This window comes from Pelophylax lessonae (genome assembly GCF_965119305.1).
Source record: "Pelophylax lessonae genome assembly, chromosome: 13".
Lineage (NCBI taxonomy): Eukaryota > Metazoa > Chordata > Amphibia > Anura > Ranidae > Pelophylax > Pelophylax lessonae.
Window position 1 is genome coordinate 56,558,978 of NC_138780.1, and position 21,404 is coordinate 56,580,381.

General features: G+C 47.4%; 1 protein-coding gene across 1 annotated transcript in view; it reads left to right on the top strand.

Annotated features, from left to right (window-relative positions):
- The window catches only part of ZFYVE26 (zinc finger FYVE-type containing 26), a 1,347,068-nt gene that overhangs the window by 1,207,643 nt on the left and 118,021 nt on the right, over positions 1 to 21,404 (top strand). Inside the window, exon 36 of the mRNA XM_082275187.1 lies at positions 13,097 to 13,156. Coding sequence (XP_082131313.1) covers positions 13,097 to 13,156 — 60 coding nt within the window. The remainder of the gene's footprint in view (positions 1 to 13,096; positions 13,157 to 21,404) is intronic.

The window sequence follows — 21,404 nt, forward strand, 5'->3', positions numbered from 1 at the left end:
TTAGAGCCGGGCTAAGACCTCCTCTGTAACTCTAAACTGGTAACCTGTAAATTTTTTTAAAGTGTCGCCTATGGAGATTTTAAAAGTACCGAACTTTGGCGTTATTCCCCAAGTGTGCGCAATTTTAAAGCGTGATATGTTAGATATATATTTACTCGAAGTAACATCATCTTTCACATTATACAAAAAAATTGGACTAACTTTAGTGTTTTTTTTCAATTCATAAAACAGTTTTTTCTTCCCCAAAAAAAGATGCATTTGATAATTTCTGTGCTAATACCATGTGACATCAAAAGTTGCATTGACTGCAATTTTATTCCCTGGGATCTTTGCTAAAAAGAAATATATAATGTTTAAGGGGTTCTGAGTAATTTTCTAGCAAAAAAAAAAAATGATGCTTTTAACATGTAGGAGCACTCCAGAAATGGCCCGGTATGGAAGTGGTTAAGCTACATATAATATCCCACCCCATTGTGTTTAGCTGGTTATTGGGCATGGAGGAGGAGGGAGTGGGCTGTCATGTACCACTGTGTATATACCCACATGTGTGACTCTATAGTCACATGGGCTGCTCACCTGTGATAGGGAGGAAATTCTCAGCACAGAAACTCACTGAAAACTGAGCATGTGCAGAGTTGTCACCACAGCTGCAAAATCCTAAGCTGAATTGGCTACTTGGACAGAAGGTGGAGATAAAGAGCAGCAGGATCAACCAGATTTTTTGCAGAATACAGAAAACAAGTCTCAAAGTGACTGAGTATGAATAGCACAAAATACAGCTTGTATTGATAGTTTTTTAAGATGTGGGTTTAGTGACACTTTAAGTATAAATTACGCATCTAAATTCCTGACTACCTGTCACATTTTTGGAGATCCTTGAGCACCAGGACAGTGGGAACACCCACAATATGGCCCCATTTTGGAAAGGAAACACTCTTTTCTGAAAGGCATAGTGAGTCTTTTGAAAATGTAATTTCTCTATCGTTAATTGACGGACGCAGTTCTCTCTGATCCATACCAGTAGGGTTATACTGCCTCCTACAGGAGTAGGACACTGGGCAGAAAAAAGTTCTGGCTACACCTATGGGCAGTCCCGGAGTGTACACCCTCCTCTCCCTGCATAGGATGTCAGTTTTAATCTGCCTAGTCAGGAGAAAGGACCTAGTTCCGTGCTGGGGTCTTTGGTCCTGGCATAGAAGTATTGTTTTCTCTTACGTCCTCTGACAGTCACAGCCCGTTCAGATGTACTTCACCATTGGTAATGGCGCCCTCTGCCGGAGCAGGCTAGGTAGTGAAAACTTATCAAAAAAAGCTGTACACAAAGACACACCTTCAGGGGACTGTCCCTCTAGACATTACCCTCAGCCAATCAGTGCTGCTCTTCAGTTTCTTGCTGCCTAGTTTAGGAGTAGGTTCCCTGCTGGGACTCCTGTCTCAGTTTTTACTTTTCTTTGAAAAATGTTTTTGTTTTAGTTTCCTCACTCACTATCGCTAGTTAGTCAAAGGGATCCTCCTGGAGAACTACAAGTGACAGCCGTGCTGGGCCTCGCACTGGATAATCTAGATCCTTATGGTGTCCCAGCCTGGCCAGCGAGCGTGCGCAGGTTAATAGTCCGCCCAGGCCTTGCCACAACGGTGCCCCGACAGATGGGGACGGGCCTGCGGAGAGATTTTTCTTTGCCGGGACGACTCAACTCCTGAACACCCTGTATTGCAGCATCCCCCCTTGGCTGACGGAACCCCTACACAGGGGGTGAGTGATGCTGCCCCCATGTCTCTGGGACAGTCATCTGGGGGGGGGTGATGTTGGCCCACGCCATGGGAATGTCAGAACATGCGGTCTCTGTAGTGTCCCTGGCTGGTCTGGACGGTCCCTGCCTCCCTGCCCCCTTTGGAGGGTGCTCTGCGGTAAACACTGCATGGGGGGGTGTGGGGTCTTTTTACCTTTGTCCTGGGAGATTCCCGCGGTGGCCAGGTCCTGGGTTCCTGACAAATTGGTGCCGTTTGTTTCGGCCGCCATCATGGGCCTGGTGGACCAAATGGCCCAGGCCTTGGTATACCTGTGTGACACGGCCCTGGACGAGGCTCCTCTGGTCGCAAGGTTATTGGCGGTAGGGATCGCACTCCGCCGCATGATTTGGTTAAAGAGCTGGCCTGTGTCTGATATCCCTTATTTGGGGGGATCGGCTTTTTGGGGATCCCTTAAATGAGATTGTCAAAGGTCTCACGGGGGGTAAGAGTACCCTCTTGCCCCAAGCCGCTAAAGGTAAAACACACTGTGCATGGCAGGGTCCTTCCTCCAAGGCTCATCGGGGGCTTTTTCGTGCCCCAGGGGCGCAGGAAAAAGGAAAATCCTTCAAAGCCTCCAGTGGTAACAAGAAGCCCTGGTCAGGTAAGCCCAGGGCCGGTCAGTCCGGTGCTGCGGCCCAGTCCTCTTCCGCATGAAGGGACGCCCTCACCCGTTTCAGGGGTGGGGGGACATCTGCGCTGCTTTCGGGCACCCTGGTTGTCCCAAATCCAGGACAAGTGGGTTCACGAACTGGTTCGCTCAGGGTACAAGATCGAATTTTGATCTTGCCCCGCAGACAGGTTCTTTCCATCAAATCTCCGTCTATCTCCCGATCGTTTAAGAGATCTCAAGGGGGCTTTCCAAGATCTTTTTGCTCAAGGAGTTGTACTGGTTTCTCAGCCGGACAGGTTTCGGGGGTTCTATTCAAACCTGTTCACGGTGCCCAGAAAAGAAGTGCATCTGATTCTGGACCTCAAGTCTGTGAACTGCTTTGTGCGGCTGCAGAAGTTCCGGATGGAATCCATCCGGTCGGTGGTAGTGTCTTTGAGTCAGAGGGATTTTCTGGCCTCCATCAACTTAAAGGATGCGTATCTGCACATCCCGATCTAAGAGGGTCATCAGCTGTATCTTTGCTTCGCAGTGGGGGGGACCATTTTCAGTTTGTGGCATTACCCTTTGGTCTAGCTTCGACTCCCAGGGTCTTTACCAAGGTTTTGGCCCCGGTGCTGGCTCTGCTGCGCAGGAGGGGGATTGCGGTCCTCGGTTATCTGGACGACCTCCTATTAAAGGCGAGCTTGTGTGCCACTCTGTCGAGCGATCTGACGATCACGGTTCAGACGCTCCAGGAGTTCAGGTGGACCATCAATTTCCAGAAGTCGCACTGACCCCGTCAGTCTGCCTGAGTTACCTAGGCATGGTTCTGGACTCCGCTCAGGCGAAAGTGTTCCTCCCGGAGGACAAACTTCGGACCTTACATGGCGAGATCAGATCCCTCAGGGACAGCGTTCTCTCCTCCCTACGGGCCTGCATGAGGTCCCTGGGGCTGATGGTTTTCGGCCTTTCAAAGCCATTCTGTTTGCTCATTTTCACACGAGAACTCTGCAAGCAGAGATTCTTGCCAAGTGGAACAAGGATCCTCAGTCTCTGGACAGGAGGATATGTTTGAGCAGTCTCACAAGGTCGGAGCTCTCGTGGTGGCTCCTGTCACCCGCTCTGAGCCAAGGGAAGTCCTTTCTGCCGCTGTTGTGGACGGTGATGTAAGATTCTGGTACCTCCGGTACCCTTAATCACCACTTTCTCTGTAATGCGTCCCACCTTTCTCTTCAGGTGGTACGCATATACCTTTAAGAACGATGATGTCACTGCTGAGCGCCGCAGAGCGGCTATTTCAACCGCCGGCGGTCTCACTCACATTGTTCGTTCAACCGCATGGTTGGTTTGATCAAGCCATGCCTGAAGCAGCCATACCTGATGTTACTCGCTCATGTATCTCGCTACTTGGACTTGTTTCACTCACTGATCTTGTATCTCGCTACCCGATCACTCTTGGAATACTGCTTCTACTTATGGCTATCTCACCCTGCTTTCCTGCCTTGTTATCTACATGCTTTCAAGCCTGTCTCTCGATCGGAATCTCCAGCTATTCCCTTTACCTGGAGCAGACCGGAACCTCGCTACTGATCCCTGTATCTCGCTATCGGATCATTCCTTATCTACTGGACCTCTCTAAACTACTAACATTACAAGTGATAAGTACCCCGCAGGGGAACCCTCCATAACCTTATTGCACTATCTACCTATGCACATTAAGGACTGTTACTACCTATCCATACTATCCTATCATCTGCACTGTTACATAGATTGCTAGCTCTTGAGCCTACTACCATCTATCATCTGCACTGCTGCATAGATTGCTAGCTCTCCTGTCTACTACTATCTATCCTTGCACTGGGTTAGTCTATCCTGTATTTGTCATCTGCTGTCCTCACCACCTGTTAGCATACTCAATACTAACCTATCTGCATTCCTAAATACCATCTTGAACTCTCCTATACAAACCTATCAAGTGATTACCATCCTTGTCACTGTTCACACCTGTCCCTTCAGCACATCACCTTCATACTATCATATACATCCTATCACTCCAGGAACATCTCATTGAGTGTGTATATATCTGTATGTTGAAGCTGACAGGCCCACGGTGATGAGTCCTGGAGAGTTGGATCTGGTATTCAACACATCTCTACATGACTACTGAGTGGAGATTTTGCAGCTGCAAATCCAGCCTATACTAAAAACGCAGGAGCGTTACAGGTGATCACCACGGATGCCACCCTGATGGGCTGGACACCATGTGTGCCCAGGAGACGTGGTTGGCGAAGGAATCCTCCTTGCCAATAAATGTTCTGGAGCTCAGGGCGATCAAACTTTGCCTGCTCCATTGGTCGACTCGATTACACGGTCATCCGGTTTGTGTTCAAACGGACAATGCCAGGGCTGTGGTCTATATCAATCACCAAGGGGGCACCAAGAGTGCCTGGGTGGCCAAGAAAGTGGCCGAGATCCTGTCTTGGGTCAAGGCACGCGTTCCAGCGATCTCTGCTGTTCACATTCCGGGCAGGCGGACTATCTGAGTCGTCAGTCCTTGGATCAGGGGGAATGGTCCCGGCACCCAGAGTTGTTTCAACTTCTGTGTGCCCGGTGGGGGTCTCCGGACGTGGATCTGTTCACGTCCCGTTAAAACAAAAAGGTGGGAAGGTTCGTGGCCAGGGCCCGTGATCCTCTGGCGAACGCCACGGATGCGTTGGTGGTGCCCTGGCACCGGTATCGGCTGATTTATGCCTTCCCTCCGATTCAACTTGTCCAGGTTCCTCCGCAGGTTGGCGTGTAAACAGGTGCAGGTAATTCGGGTAGCTCCAGACTGGCCTCATTGGTCTTGGTACGTGGACCTCGTACAGATGGTCGTTGAGGCTCCCTGACGGCTGCCTCTAAGAGAAGATCTGCTGTCTCAAGGGCCGATCTTCCATCCTGCTTTACAGTGTGGCTGTTGAAAGCCAGATGTTGAGAAACAGAGGTCTCTCGGATGCTGTCATTCCTACCTTGCTGAGAGCTCGGAAGGCTTTCTCCAGGAAGATTTACCATCGTACTTCGAAGGCGTATATTGCCTGTTGTGAGTGGCAAGGCTTTCATCCTCGCTCCTTTTCATGGCGAATGTCCTGGCCTTCCTGCAGGAAGGCGCGGAACAGCGTTTGGCACGGTCAAAGGTCAGTTGTCGGCTTTAGCCATTTTTTTCCAGCGCCCCTTGGCGACTAACTCCCTGATTCACACTTTTATCCAAGGGGTGCGTCATCTGGCTCTCTTGCCTCCATGGGACCTGAATTTGGTCTTGTCCGTTTTGCAACGGAAGTACATCTGAACGGGCTGCGACTGTCAGAGGACATAAGAGAAACTAGAATTTTTGTAAGAACTTACCGTAAAATTATTTTCTCGGAGTCCTCTGACAGTCGCAGCCCTTTATTTTGGGGTTGGTTGTCTACCTGTATTGCTTGCTACGAAACTGAAGAGCAGCACTGACTGGCTGAGGGTAATGTCTAGAGGGACAGTCCCCTGAAGGTGTGTCTTTGTGTAAAGCTTTTTTTGATAAGTTTTCACTACCTAGCCTGCTCCTGCAGAGGGCGCCATTACCAATGGTGAAGTGCATCTGAACGGGCTGCGACTGTCAGAGGACTCGGAGAAAATAATTTTACGGTAAGTTCTTACAAAAATTCTATTTTTTTTTTCATCATATGGGAAAGTCGTATATTGCTTGGGCTATCCCTCGCTCTTGCTCTGTGGCCCGGATCTTGGCTTCCATCCACGGGGTGTTGATCAAAGGTTGGCCTTGTGTACTGTCAAGGGTCAGAATTCGGCTTTGGATATTTTCTTCCAAAAGCCATTGGCCACCCGTTCCCTTATGTTACATAGTTAAATAGTTAGTGAGGTTGAAAAAAGACATCAGTCCATCCAGTTCAACCTATGATGTGTGTGTGTGTGTGTGTGTTTGCTGTTAACCGTACATTGTATACCCCTGTATGTTGTGGTCTTTAAGGTGCCCACCTAATAGTTTTTGAAACTATCGATGCTCCCTGCTGATACGACTGTTTGCGGAAGAGAATTCCACATCCTTACTGCTCTGACAGTAAAGAACCCCCTACGTACTTTAAGGTTAAACCGCCTTTCCTCTAGTTTTAGTGAGTGTCCACGTGTCTTACTGTATTCCCTTTCTCTGAATAGTTTGTTCCTTATGCTAGGGTCGCCAGTACAGTATTTGTACATTGATATCATATCCCCCCTCAATCGTCTCTTCCCCAGAGAGAATAAGTTCAGTGCTTGTAGTTTTCCCTCATAGCGGATGTCCCCCATTCCCCTAATTATTTTTGTTGCCCTTCTCTGGACTCTTTCCAGTTCCAGCACATCCTTCCTGAGGACCGGTGCCCAGAACTGGACAGCATACTCCAGATGTGGCCGGACCAGAGTCCTGTAGAGAGGGAGAATAATCTCTTTATTTCTGGAGTGAATCCCCTTTTTTATACATCCCAGTATTCTGTTGGCTTTGCTTGCAGCGGCTTGGCATTGCATGCCACTGCCAAGCCTGTTGTCTACCAGTACCCCCAGGTCCTTTTCCATCCTAGACTCACCCAGATGTCTTGGGTGGATGTCTGGAGGCTGCGTCACCCCGTTGCGACCCAATTTTCATGTTATTCGGGGTCTCACGGGACCCTGTCACGTATAGACCTCTGTGTTGGTACTGCAAGATCCTTTGAGGTGGTGGACAAGGTGCTTTATGCGCCCAGGGGGGTCTCGGATCACTCGCCCCTGATCTGCTGGATCGGGATGCGACCCGACTCCTCCTTGCCTAGGGTTCCCTGGTGCCTGAACACCTATTGGTTGAAGATCCTCCCCCCTGACTGTGATGTCAATAGAGCCATAACCAACTTTTTTCTTGACAACGACATGTACCCAGACGCCCTACTCCAATGGGATGCGTTTAAATGTTACTTGAGGGGGGTGTTTATTGCCGCTGTTAACGGGGTGAAGTCCTCTTCGAAGGAGATGGAGGAGGTTCTGACTAGGCATGTACGGGAAAAGGAGGAGTGTTATGTGGAGCAGCCCACGGATGCCTCTAGGGCGGCGTGGCTCTCTGCGCAGGATGCCTTAACGAACCTTATTTCCTCTAAAGCAGAAAAGAAACACTTTTTTTCTAAGGTCACCTTTAACGAGGAGGGGGAGCAGACTGGCCGCCTCCTGGCGAAAATTGCCAATGTGCACCCAGCGACGCCTATTATAGGGGCTCTCCGAGGACCCTCAGGCGGTATTCTCAGCTCCCCTGAGCTGGTCTTGGGGGAGCTGACCCGTTTCTACTCTACGTTGTACTCTTCTAGGGTGCAATACTCGGCTACTGAACTTGCTACATACTTACAGGAGATTGACCTCCCCACTCTATCCGGGCGGCATAGGCTGCAATTGGAGGCCCCCATCACGGTGGAGGAGCTTCGGGAGGCGGCCGGCTCTTTTCCTACCTTTAAGGCACCGGGAGATGATGGCCTCCCTATGGAGGTCTTCCAGACCTACTCGGAGGCGCTCATGCCCAGGCTGCTTAGGGTTTTGAACGAGGGTCTTCGCAGCGGAGAGCTGCCCCCTTCCATGTCGGGGGCTGGTATTATTCTGCTGCTGAAGCCTAATAAACCCCCTCTGGATCCTAACTCGTATAGGCCGATCTCCCTATTGCAGTCTGATATTAAGATTCTGGCTAAGGTGCTAGCCAGGCGCCTCAACCGGGTGGTGACCACGATAGTGTATAGCGATCAAGCAGGATTTATGCCCAACAAATCCACGGCGGTAAACCTTAGGCGGCTGTTTGTTAACATGCAAACCACAGCTGACAACATGGGTTCTCGTGCCCTTCTGTCTCTGGATGCTAACAAAGCCTTTGACAGCATGGAATGGGGATATCTGTGGACAGTATTAGAGAAGTTTGGATTCGGCCCTACGTTCATTGCTTGGGTGCGACTCCTTTACAGTGCTCCGAGAGCAGTTATCAGAGAGGGGGGGGCCAGGCAGTCCTTACCATTTCGATTAGGTAGGGGGACTAGGCAGGGGTGCCCGCTGTCCCCCCTGCTGTTCGCCTTGGCGATTGAGCCTCTGGCTGACCGCATCAGGGCTGACGATTTTGTGGAGGGCTTCCGCTATGGTTCGATCCATGAGAAGATACTGCTTTATGCTGATGATATGATGATGCTGCTGCTGGGGGACACTGGTCCATCCCTGAGACGGGTGATGCATATTATCTCATCGTTTGGCGTGTTCTCTGGCCTCACGATTAATTGGACTAAATCGGCCCTGCTGCCTTTGGACCAGGGCCCGGATCCTCAGATGACCACCCTTTGCCCTGTCCCAGTGGTGGAACAGTTTAAGTACCTGGGCGTTGTTATCTCAGCGGATATCACAGCATACTGCAGACTCAATATTCTCCCACTCCTGACGAGGTTTCGAGATAAGATATCTGTGTGGTCCAAGCTCTGGCTCTCGGTAGCGGGGAGGGCCAACTTGGTGAAGATGATTCTCATGCCCCAACTTTTATATTTTCTGCACAATTCTCCGGTGGTTGTCCCTCTCAAGATTTTTAGGTTGGTTAACTTCCTTTTCCGCTCCCTGTTGTGGAAGCAGGGCGCGTCCAGGGTTAAACTAGAACAGTTACAGCTATTACTTCGAAAAGTTCCTGTGCCAGACTCGGGTGCAGTGGGAGGCTGACGTGGGCGACCTTACTGACGACCAGTGGGAGGAAGCATTGGAATAGGTGCGACACTGCTCACTGAATGTGACGCAACGACTCTCGCAACTTTACTTGCTCCTCAGGGTGCATCGTACACCAGCGCGCCTGCACAGAATGGGTCTGCGACCAGACCCGATGTGTACTCGCTGCCATAGGGATACTGGTGACCTCATCCTCCTGATGTGGCGCTGTCCTAAACTCCACAGGTACTGGGCGGCGGTGGTGAGAACCATCAATGCAGCCTATGTTCTTTCGGTGCCTGTGGACCCGAAGCCCTGTCTGTTAGGTATGGTGGAGGAGTTCACGGAGGATGCTAATGTTAGGTGGGCAGTTACGAGATCTCTATTCCAGACGAGGAAGCTTGTTTTGCAGCACTGGATTGCCCACGTCTCCGCATATGGTGGAGATGTGGATTAAGGTCATGGGCAATACCCTGCGCTGTGAGCGCTTGATTTACCAACACAGAAGGGTACCGCATAGATATGATAGAATCTGTGGAGGCTGGCTGGCGGTTCCTGGCCTGGCTCCCCAGGACCTGATTATGGATCGCCTTCTACAATAATTGTGGATATGGGATGTTAGGGGGAGGGAGGTGGGTCTTGATTGTTGCTTACAATGTTGACTGGTTTGCCTCCTCATTGGGAGCAGTTCCTGACTGGGGGATATATTTCTTTTCTGAGAATAACAATTCTGGAAGTTTGTGCTTGTGACTCTTATTGGGAATGACGTGTATTGTGTGTATTCTGTAATGTTTGTTTTTCTTAATAAACTTGGTTTCTGATTTAAAAAAAAAAAAAACTGGGATATGTATGCTCAACTCCACCAGTACCACCACCAGTTTCACTAATAAACAAGTTCCCGCCAAAAACCAATTTCAGCACATACACAAACCAATTGCTATACTAAGACGTGGTATCCGCCACCAAAACCAACACCGACTGATAATCTATTGCTATCCTATCGAACGAAACATATACTACAACAGAGATGCTGAAAAGGGAAAAGTTTAACATATCTATCACAACCCCATATGAAACCCCTTTAGGCTGTATTAACTGGGAATCTATAGAGGACTGCAATATAGGTTTCTCCCCAATTAATAGACCTATCCCCAGCCACAAATATTAATTCAAAATACCCCTTCATCATACAAAAGCACGAAATGCTGCAAAAAGAAGGTATTTTTGCTAAGCTGGGTTTCCACAACGGACAAAGAAAGTAAGCTTTGGTCTAAAACAACAAAAATTTCTTAAACTGAAATGAAGTGTGTCTTACCACAACCGGACGGCCTTTGTTGCGCCAGACCGGACTCACTCCCTTCTTTTTTTCTGCTGTGAAGTCCGATACCTCCAGTTAGAAATGCCTGACTCACCATTTACTGTGGTGGAAATTAACCACTTGCCTACTGTGCACTTAAACACCCTTCCCATCCAGGCCAATTTTCAGCTTTCAGCGCTGTCACACTTTGAATGACAATTGCGCGGTCATGCTACACTGTACCCATATGAAATTTTTATCATTTTTTTCACACAAATAGAGCTTTCTTTTGGTGGTATGTAATCACCTCTGGGTTTTTTATTTCTTACAAAAAAAAAGAATAAAGACAGAAAATTTTGAAAAAAAAAAAAAGTTTTTCTTATTTTCTACGAGTAAATTTTGAAAATAAATTTTTCTCCTTCACTGATGTGCGCTGATGAGGCGGCACTGATGGGCACTGATAGGCTGCACTGATGGGCACTGATGAGGTGGCACTTATGGGCACTGATGAGGTGGCACTTATGGGCACTGATGAGGTGGCACTTATGGGCACTGATGAGGAGGTACTAATATGCCGCACTGATGAGCACTGATAGGCGGCACTGATAGGCGGCACTGATAGGCGGCACTGATGAGCACTGATAGGCGGCACTGCTGGGCACTGAGAGGTGGCACTGCTGGGCACTGATAGGTGGCACTGAGGTGGCACTGCTGGGCACTGAGAGGCGGCACTGACGGGCGGCACTGATGGGCACTGATAGGCAGCACTGATGGGCACTGGCGGATGGCACTGGACACTGACGGGTGGCACTGATGAGCGGCACTGATGGGGCAGCACCATCAGTACCCACACTCAGTGCCCATAGTGCTGCCAGTCAGTGCTCATCAGTGCCTAGATGAGCAGGCACTGATGGGCACTGACTGGCAGCACTATGGGCACTGATTGTGGGCATTGATGGGGGCACTGATGGCGGGCACTGTGGGCACTGATGGGGGGGCACTGTGTGTATGTTTTTACCTTTTAGTAATCAGGGCACTGGTGATCAGTGCCCTGATTACATCGCTGTGTGTCCCCGGCGCTGTGAGGCTCCCCCTCCTTCCTCACACTGCAGGCTCTGTGTGAGGAAGGAGCGCCGGCGATGAGAGATGATCTCATATGTTTACATATGAGATCATCGCTCATTGGACGGCCCGATCACGTGGTGAATGGCCGCTGTGATTGGCCATTCATCACGATCTGTGATCGGCCGTGTCCAAGGGACACGGCCGACACAGATTTTCCCCGCTGTGCGCTCGCGGGAGCGCGCGGGGGGTGTGTCACTGGAGGCCGTTTAAAAACGGCCTCCCGAAAATTTGAGTCCGCGCTGCAGCCGTATATAGGCTGTAGCGCGGATGGCAACAGGTTAAAGGTATTTGGAACATAGAAATTTGCTCGGTGCGCTTAAAAGCGCACTTGCGAATATTTAATATGCCAATAATTATTTTTAATGAAGAGTACAATGTACAGCTATTTGGTATAAAGAAATCCTTGCACGCTCAGCGACAGAGAGAAACAGACACAAGCTGTGTCACGGTCGATGTCAACAGAATTAGTCCTGCTCCAACACAGGGTTCTTGTTTATTTATAGTCGAGAGAAAGGGGTTTACAGTTGGAGGAGACTGTTATTCAACAAAACCAACCAGCCTCTGGTGTACAATAGCGCTATACAAAATAACCAATCACACACGTATACATTCAAAAGTTCAATAGAAAGGGAAGTGTCTGTTAATGAACAGGCTGAGCCGTACGCATGAGTTTCCAGCCCTTGGGTGCAGGAGGAACCATGCACTATTGCTAATAATGGGCCCCACGTTTAGTAAAATGCACGACAAACACTATACAATGGAGCTAGCATGTATTCTCATGAACGTGGCCGCGCTAATACATACGCATGCACTCCCGTCATAATCTGTTAGTGAATCCTATAAAATATAGTTCATAAAAACCATATTTGATAGTGATTATGCTACTGTTCCAGTAAATGAGACTATATCTGCAAAGGAAATAGCAGCAGTATTTCAATTCTGTGGACCGAGCAGAAAGCTACTAGCCATTATTCTAGCTAAAGGGCAGGTACTTATCAAAATGATAATTCCACCTCTCAAACGCATCCCCCCCAGCTAACTGATATAAGTTTGCGTGGCGGACTTCGCATCGCACTGCCATAGATCCGGACCGGCGTTCACTAGCCGCTCAGAGCGCCCACCATTCTGGAGATCAGGTGAGTGGTATGCAGTCTCCATTTAATGGAAGGTTTCCACAACTAACAGTCTCTCCTCAATGCTGGTTAAAGCCATTTTCGCTATACATAGCGAATACCTATAAATCGAAAATGGGAGACATAATGGCAATTTAAGACACATCAGGAAAAATGCTCACAGAAATATTAATACAATTTCCACAAAAATGTTACAGGCTTGGCACACCTATTTTTGGGCAGTTTCTCTTATTCTTCTTTTCAGGATTTCTGAAGCTCCATCAGGTTGGATGTGGAGCGTCGGTGCAAGAAAAACAAAACTGTGTTTGTAAAAGAAATTATGGTTCATCTAACTTGCAAAAATGAAAAAGCTTGTAAAAATTAAAAAGTATGTGATATTTTCTGTAAAAGCATTGATTGACAGTGTTCTTAATGTTTCAAAACGCTTACCAAATGTATACTGTATTTTCCCTCTTATATTATGTTTTTCTTGTTTCTTAGGTCATTTTAGGGGGAAAGAATGTAGAAGAAGGATTTGGCATTGCTTTTAGGGTCATTCAGGTAAAGCTATATATAATGTATAGTGTTAAATCTCTAATGGTAGTGTATACAAAATTCGCTCATATCTCTCACTGACTCTCACACTCCCTTCTAAATACTAAATAAAAAATAAAATAAATGTCCTCTTTTATTAGCTTTCTACAAGTTTTAGACTTAAAATTGTTAAATGAAATTTAATCTCTCCCTTCATACCAGAAAATATTCTTTCTCTTTCGTTCATTGACGGACACAGCTCCAGAATCTTCATGACCATTGGGTTATGCTGCCCCCTACAGGACTAGGACACTAGGCAGGGAAAAACTTTACCATGCCTATGGGGCAGTCCCAGAGGATATACTCCCCCCCCCCCCTCCCTGCTATAGTTTTTTCTGCCTAGTCAGGAGCAAGGACCTAGTTCCTTGCTGGGATCTCTGGTCCTAGCACTTTTTCTTTTTAAAACAATTTTTTTCCTCTTTTTATTTTTTGTTCCTGTGAGAACTACAATCAAATGCTGGACTGGGCAATGGACTGGATATTCTAGATTCCTACGGTCTCCCCATTCCGGCCAGTGAGCACATGCAGGCCTCAGCTTCGCGCTAGGTCGACCGCGACATAGTCCCACTGAACGGTGGCTGGCCTGTGAATTAAATGTCTCACGAGCGCACATATGACCTGGTCTAGGCCTGAGTTGCAGTGTGCCTCCTGGCCCGCAGCACCCCCATTCCATGCTCTGCCCACCCGGTTCCATGGTATGGTAAGTAGTGTCCCCCCTTCCCTGGTGGCCTTTTGGGGTGGATGTGGGCCCCTCCCTGGGATGGTAGGACCCCCAGGTTCCCCTCCTTCCCACCCATATGTCCGGGTCTCTTGTGGACCACCCCCATTTATCCACACCTAGCTCCCCCCAGGGGGTGGCCATACCTGTCCAGGTTGGTTTTGGGGGTGTCGAGCAGGCAATGGGGGCCGGGGGAGGGGCGCGCCACGGGCAGCAGAACGCGCGGTATTTAGGGAGGAGTTGTCCTGGTGGGGGCTCCTGCCAGGGCCCCCTTTACTGTCAAAAGTTCCCTTTGGATCCCCTGTGGGTCCCGGGAGCTGCGTGGAGCCGCCATTTTGTTGTGGACGGCTGGCTGTATATATTGGTGGCCATGTTTGTGTAGTCCGGCGGCGATTTTCTTGTGGTTTCCCATTGAATAGAGCGGCGGCCATGTTTTTGGAGCCTTATGGGCGGTGACTGCAAACGTGAACCTCTAGTGTTGACTCCTGGACTTCCTCTTTCTCTCTGATCGCTGCATGGTGTGCAGCATCTGACGCTCTGCTCTGTGCCTGACCGTGGGTGGGGAGTTCCTGTGGGTGCCTTGTGGCTCTCCCTTTCTGCTATAGTAGCGGCTGGTTGTGCTGGAAACTGTGGGGCCACTAGTGCGGCAGCGGGGGGGTCACTTAGCAGTGTTTTCTCATTTTTTGCCTGTGTGGTTCCCTGGTTAACCATGGAGTCCCTGGATCACATTTCACCACCTGATCTCATCTCAGAGGTTTCGGGCTCTTCTGAGTCCCAGTCCATCCTGTCTGCAATGGCAGCAGCCCTGGAGTCCTTAGTGTCTAAGGTTGATATGGTCCTGCATAAATGGACCAGCAAAAAACTTCCACCGCCTTCACCTGGCTCCTCTGTCTCCTCAGATTCTGAGTCTGATCTGGTCACCGCGGACGGGAAGTCACCCTGCTGGGTCTGAGTCCACGCACCCTAAGTGCTCTAGTAGCGAGGATGATTCCTCTTCTACTATAGCCCCACATGAAAAAGCGCTGGTGGATGCATTGATTGTATCGGTGCAGGAAACTTTAAAAATGGAGGATGTGGCTGCGTCGGAGGTGTCGGTCACCTAAAGTACTCGAAAATCCTCCAAAGCTGCAAAGGTTTTTCCTTTTCCCGCCTAATTTGACAAAATTGTTGTGAGTCAGTGGGGTTGCCCTAAACGCAATGTGGTGGTACCTAAGCATTTAGCTAGACGGTACCCCTTTGAAGAGTCCCTGTTAAAAAGTGGACAGTCTCACCTGAGGTGGATTCTCAGGTTTCCAGGCTGAATAAATCCACTCTAATTCTGATAGAGGAGTCTCCGGGGTTTTAAAGACCCTTTTGATAGGAAAGCAGAGATCTTGGTCCGACACATGTCTACTATGGTTGGTTCAGTCCTTAGGCTGGTGTTCACCATTGCCTTGGTGTCCCAGACCTTGACAGAGTGGTCAAAGCTATTGTGCCAGGATCTGGATGAGGAAGAGCTTCTGCTTTCCGGAGCTGACAGACCAGTTGCAATTTATCTGCGATGCCTCTCTGGATGAGGCTTCCTTAGTTTCTAGGCTGTCCGTGGCAGCAGTGGTCCTTTGGCGCATGATATGGCTAAAATGCTGGTCTGCAGACCAAGCTTCCAAGAAGGCCTTATCGGATCTCCCCTTTGTGGGGGATCGCCTGTTAGGATCTTCCTTGGATGAAATCATTAAGGGACTTGATGAGTACCTCTCTGGGGACACGTTTGCACAGCACTTAGCAGATCACAAGCACAGGGGTAAGGTATCATAGGGTTCAGAGCATGGCTCCAAGAGAGTGGTAGACTGTCTATCTCCACAGGGCCCTAGTGCCCTTTGTTCTGATAGTTTTGTCGTGTCTGATTCCCTGCCTTTGGGCACTCACCCTTCCTCCTACCTTGAATGACAAAGGTGAAAAGAGATGTGGGACTCTAAAGGTGTTGATCTCTACCAAATAATAAATTCTAACATATTCAAAGAGTTAAAATATCTCTAATTTATTGCACAAAAAACAAAAAAATATGTAAAATACACACTATTATAAAATCAAAAAAACATCTCATTGTGTAGCAGTATAACATTTTAGAGCTGCAAAGCTGTTTAAAGATTTTATGCGCTCTTATTTCGACGTGTTTCGATATAGGGTTCTTCAGGAAATGTGCAATGTCTTTCAACTCTCTGAAAAAAAATATATACACAAATGATTAAAATAAAAAAAAATAGGAAAAACCCACAAATTGAAAAAAAAAAAGAAAAAAATGTATATTAAATAAAAAAATCCACATGCATCTAAGTTTCCCCCAACACCACAAAGAAGAATTCCCCATGGAACTAGATATTGGGCTAAATACCTGATGATGAGGTGAGGCCCCCTGATGTATGTGATAAGAGAGTCTGCCAGCATAGTATCAACCTGCCCAAGTTATTGAGGCTAAAGACAGATGCCGAGTCTCCCACAGAGAGGAGCACAAAGACCCATTTCTAAACAAATGAATAAACAAACAGCATAGGCGGCTCTCTAATTAGGCAAATTAGGCTGTCGCCTAAGGCCTCGCACCTACAGGGGCCTCACAGCCAGTGGCGGAGTGAAAACATTTAGAAGGGCGCAGTCAGGGAAATGTCCCAAGTAAAAGATTGCTTTAAATCCTTGGATATAAAAGTTGCAGCAGTGTTCTGCAGTCCCTTCACTGCGGCTGCCAGGTATCTGTTGTCCGCTGACACTTACCCTACCTTCTCTGCCTGGGGATTGGCCGTCTGATAATGTAATCCTAAGATGTGGAGGAATCGGTGGGCGTGTACCTGCATCTGTAGGAAGTGACTGCCCAGTCAGCTCACTCTGCTATCATCGGTTGTTGCTCTGGGAGGAGAGCTGTGCCCTGGCCCGGGAACATAAAGGTAACCAGGCCCCGACTTGTCACTCTGCAGGCTGGTCATAGATTTGTGGTGTCTACTACGCAAAGGGGGTGAGGAGCCCCAGGGAAGTAGGAAGAGTCTTAGAATGGTTGGTGGAGGAGAAGAAGAAGGCCCTGGGTGGCTGGGGGAGGAGAAGGTGGCTGGAAGAGAAGGAGAGGGTCCCTGGGTGGCTAGGGGAAAAGGAGATGGCCCCTGGGTGGCTAGGGGAGAAGGAGATGGCCCCTGGGTGGCTGGAGGAGGAGAAGGAGAGGGACACTGGGTGGCTGGAGGAGGAGAAGGAGAGGAACCCTTGGTGTCTGGAGGAGGAGAAGAAGGAGAGGGCCCCTGGGTGTCTGGAGAAGAAGGAGAGGGCCCCTGGGTGGCTGGAGAAGAAGAAGAGGGCCTCTGGGTGGCTGGAGGAGAAGGCCCCTGGGTGGCTGGAGGAAGAAGGAGAGGGCCCCTGGGGGGCTGGGGAGAAGGAGTGGGCCCCTGGGTGGCTGGGGGAGGAGAGGGCCCCTGGGTGGCTAGGGGAGGAGGAGAGGGCCCCCGTGACACTAGTCAGTTGCCAGGGAAGAAAGTGGAGCTGAGCCAGTCCTGCCTATCTGACATAAAAGCCAAACATGGTGGAGCTGGAGCCCTTTGCCCTACACAATGACAGCACCCGAGGTGGAAGGTGAGGGGTAGCAGGGCTGTGACATTATATAGCATATGGACTCTGTACATTATTGGTAGTTTTGGTTGGAGTTGTCCTTTAGATGTTTAACTCTGTGTTGTCCCCCCCCCCCCCCAGCTGCGAGGGACTGAGGAATGACAGCCCACTATGCTAGGACTTATAGTGTCCTAAAATGTGGAGGACTGAGGAATACTCAGTTCCTCACAGAGGGCACTGCAAGTTCCAGAATAGCAGGCTGCCATGCCTTAGTCCCCACAGAGGGCACTACAAGTCTTAGCATAGCAGGCAGTAGTTCCTCAGTTCCCTACAGAGAGCAGTACAAGTCCAAGCATAGCAGGCTTCTATTCCTCAGGGAGGAATGGCAGTGCACTATACTGGAATTTACAGTGGCACCTATAAGGGATTCAGGTATGGCAGCCTTCTGCAGCGGGACTTGTCGGGCCCTAGACTGTGGCGGATTGAGGAAGGGAAGTGTAAGAGGGACTCTGGAAACTCTGATGCAAGGGGGAGCTTTGGTGACCACAGAGTTTCCTTTTACACCAGAGTCCCCAGCTTGAGAAGAGAATGGGAAGTGGTTGGCGCTGCCTAGTGGGGTGCTTAGGGAATAAGATCTTACTGTACTGGAGGTGGGTTGTTATATGGGGATCTGAACAAACTCTGCTGGTCGGATCTGTGTATAATATGTTTGTGTAATTTGGCGTGGCGATTACCAACCTACTAAAAATCTAAACAGGTTAATGCACAAAAAACCATTAGGTAAAAAACTTGTTTAAAATCTCAGCGGAAATATATACTATAGGTGCAATCGTGCAGAAAAGGTGCAAAAGTGAATAGCAAATGTGTATTAATAAGACAAATATTGTAATAATAGAGTTCAATAAATAACAACCAGTATTAAATAAATATCCATAAAAATGACAATCAATAAATATGATCTTAAGTGTGCCAATAAATATAAGTGCAAAAATAAATATATATATGTGACTAACCATAAAATAAGTGAGTGCAAAAGTGCAATAGTGCAAATATCTGTTTACAAATGATGAAAAAAAATTATATAAATATGTATATATAGCAGTATCAGAGATGTGTCCGTATAATTAGTCAAATAAATAAGTCCAAAGGCATGTGCAGTCTCAGTGGCTTTAAATCCAAAAAGAGTCTTAAATAAGTGCAATCCGTGTATGGTGGTAAGAAGTGCTCCTTTTTCCTTTATCTATGCCCAAAGATATGGTGAGTGGGCGGAAAGAAGAAGTGTTCCCCTGAGCCTGGGGTCCTGCGCTTACCAGATTCCCTTACCCCTAGCGGGGTAAACAGCGGGTCGATAATTAGGGGATCGCTCCCACACTCTGGCAATCAGGATGTTCCCAGATCTCTGCTCCTCTCCTTATTGGTGCATAGATGTCAGCTCAGTATATATGTATAGAAGTCCAGTGCAGTACCGGGTATATGGGAGAAAAGGGAAGCAGCCTCCAATAGTGTAATATAGTTTGTAAAAAGGCTTTATTCAAATAAAAGACAAGTACTCACATATTATAAAAGCAAACAGTATGCCCGTCTGGCATAGGACCCGCAACTTCCTCTTTTGCGGTGCACACTAAGAGATAGCGTGCGTCCCAACCGCCGGATGTGCGTTCCAAGCCTCGGGTGTGTAGGGCGGAAATGACGTGGTCACGTTCTCTACCGGTTTCGTCTGTCTTACGTCATCTGGAGAAGCGCCGGCCACGTCTCCTCCGCCTCCTTATAACTCGCGTGGTTACCAGGCAACCCGGTCCGGAAGTGTGGAATTTAGTTATTGTGGCCAATCCGGCCATGATGTGTCATTAGTTACTAGGCAGAAAAAGTGTAATCTAAAAAATGTGTGTTAACCAATCTGAAAGTAAGGATAGGGGGATTTGGATGGTCAGAAGTTGCTGGGCAGATTAAGTGTGTGGACAGGCATAGAAGAAGAAGGTAGTAGGGGGCTAAAAATGTTACGATGTATATATGTGTTAATCAATTGGTAAAAAATATATTAGTAAGAAATATATATGGGTTAAAAATATATAAATATGTTAATGTCAGGCATAGAAGAAGAAGGCAATAGGGGGCTAAAAATAATACGATGTATATATGTGTTGATCACTTGTTAGAAAAATGTATATGTGAATATAATAATGTCTGGTTAAAAAAGGTTTGTGTATAGTAAAATAATATCGTTCATGAACCAAAAAATCTATATGTATTCTTTTGCAAGTCCCATAGGTAGAGTTCATATATAGGTATAAAGAGGGGTATAGTTAGGGGTATTCACAACAGAGCTTTGTAGATAAAAGTCGTTATTAATCTAAAAATTATTGGAGATTATCAATTACAAAATGTTTAAATGAAGTATCAGTGTTAGTTCCCATATAAATAAATTACTCATAAAGACTGATAGGGTGCATTCTTATGTGCAAAAAATGATATGAGAATTCTTGGGAATGAATAAATTAAAGTATGTCAGGAATCTGTGGAATCTGCATGAGGGTTCATAAAGTGCCATAGTGTGCTACATATGCTAGGAGACCCAAATCTTGTGAATATAGAGGCATGTATCTATGTGTAAAAAAGGCTAGTGTTTAAATATGTAGAAGGTGGACTGGGCTGGGGGATGACTACAAGGTGAATATATTAAGACATAGGGGACAAAAAGGCTCCTGAAAAATAATACTAAAATTTTAAAAAAGGTATAATTTAAAATTACTGATGGTGGTAATAGGTAAGTCAATGTATTGTGTACACCCGGTGGTCTGGTAAACACTCGATACTTGATTGTTAAACCCATAAAATCATCTTAATACCCATGATACTGGAACGGCAAAAAATTCTTACATAATGTCTACACCAGATATATAGCGTATAGATGAGATATGTTACATATGAATACTATTTATAAAACAATCACATCCTGTTAATCTTACAAGTTCAATGGTCAATTTACTCAGCATAGTGAACTGTTTGGGGTCAGCAATGGATGTGGGCCTATCTGTAATTCTAATGGAATAAAGTAAAGTAATCTTTTGCTCTGTTTGTGCCAATGGGTCCTATGCCAGACGGGCATACTGTTTGCTTTTATAATATGTGAGTACTTGTCTTTTATTTGAATAAAGCCTTTTTACAAACTATATTACACTATTGGAGGCTGCTTCCCTTTTCTCCCATATACCCGGTACTGCACTGGACTTCTATACATATATACTGAGCTGACATCTATGCACCAATAAGGAGAGGAGCAGAGATCTAGGAACATCCTGATTGCCAGAGTTACATAGTTACATAGTTACATAGTAGGTGAGGTTGAATAAAGACAATAGTCCATCCAGTTCAACCTGTGTAGGTGTGTGTGACTGTAATCATCTAACATAGCCCTCAATCTCCTGATCCTTGAGATGTAAGTCTAAGAGTCTTTTGAAAGTCACCATACTACCCGCAGAAACCACCTCTTGTGGTAGACAATTCCACAATCTTGTAGCCCTAACAGTAAAGAACCCCCCACGTTGCCTGAGGTTAAAACGCTTCTCCTCTAATCGCATTGTATGTCCTCGAGTCCTCATGCAATTCCTTCGAATGAACAGCTTTTCTTCTAAGCTGAGATCCCCATTAAGATATTTATAAATTGCTATCATGTCCCCTCTCAGACGTCTTTTCTCCAGGGAAAATAAATCGAGCGATTGCAGCCGCTCTTCATAGGTAAGGTCCTCCAACCCCCTAATCAGTTTAGTTGCCCTTCTCTGGACTTTCTCCAGCTCCAACACATCCCTCCTGAGGACTGGCGACCAGAACTGGACAGAATACTCCAGATGCGGTCGGACCAGAGTTTTATAAAGTGGAAGGATTATAGTCTTATCTCTGGAATACATCCCTTTCTTTATGCATGCTAATATTCTGTTG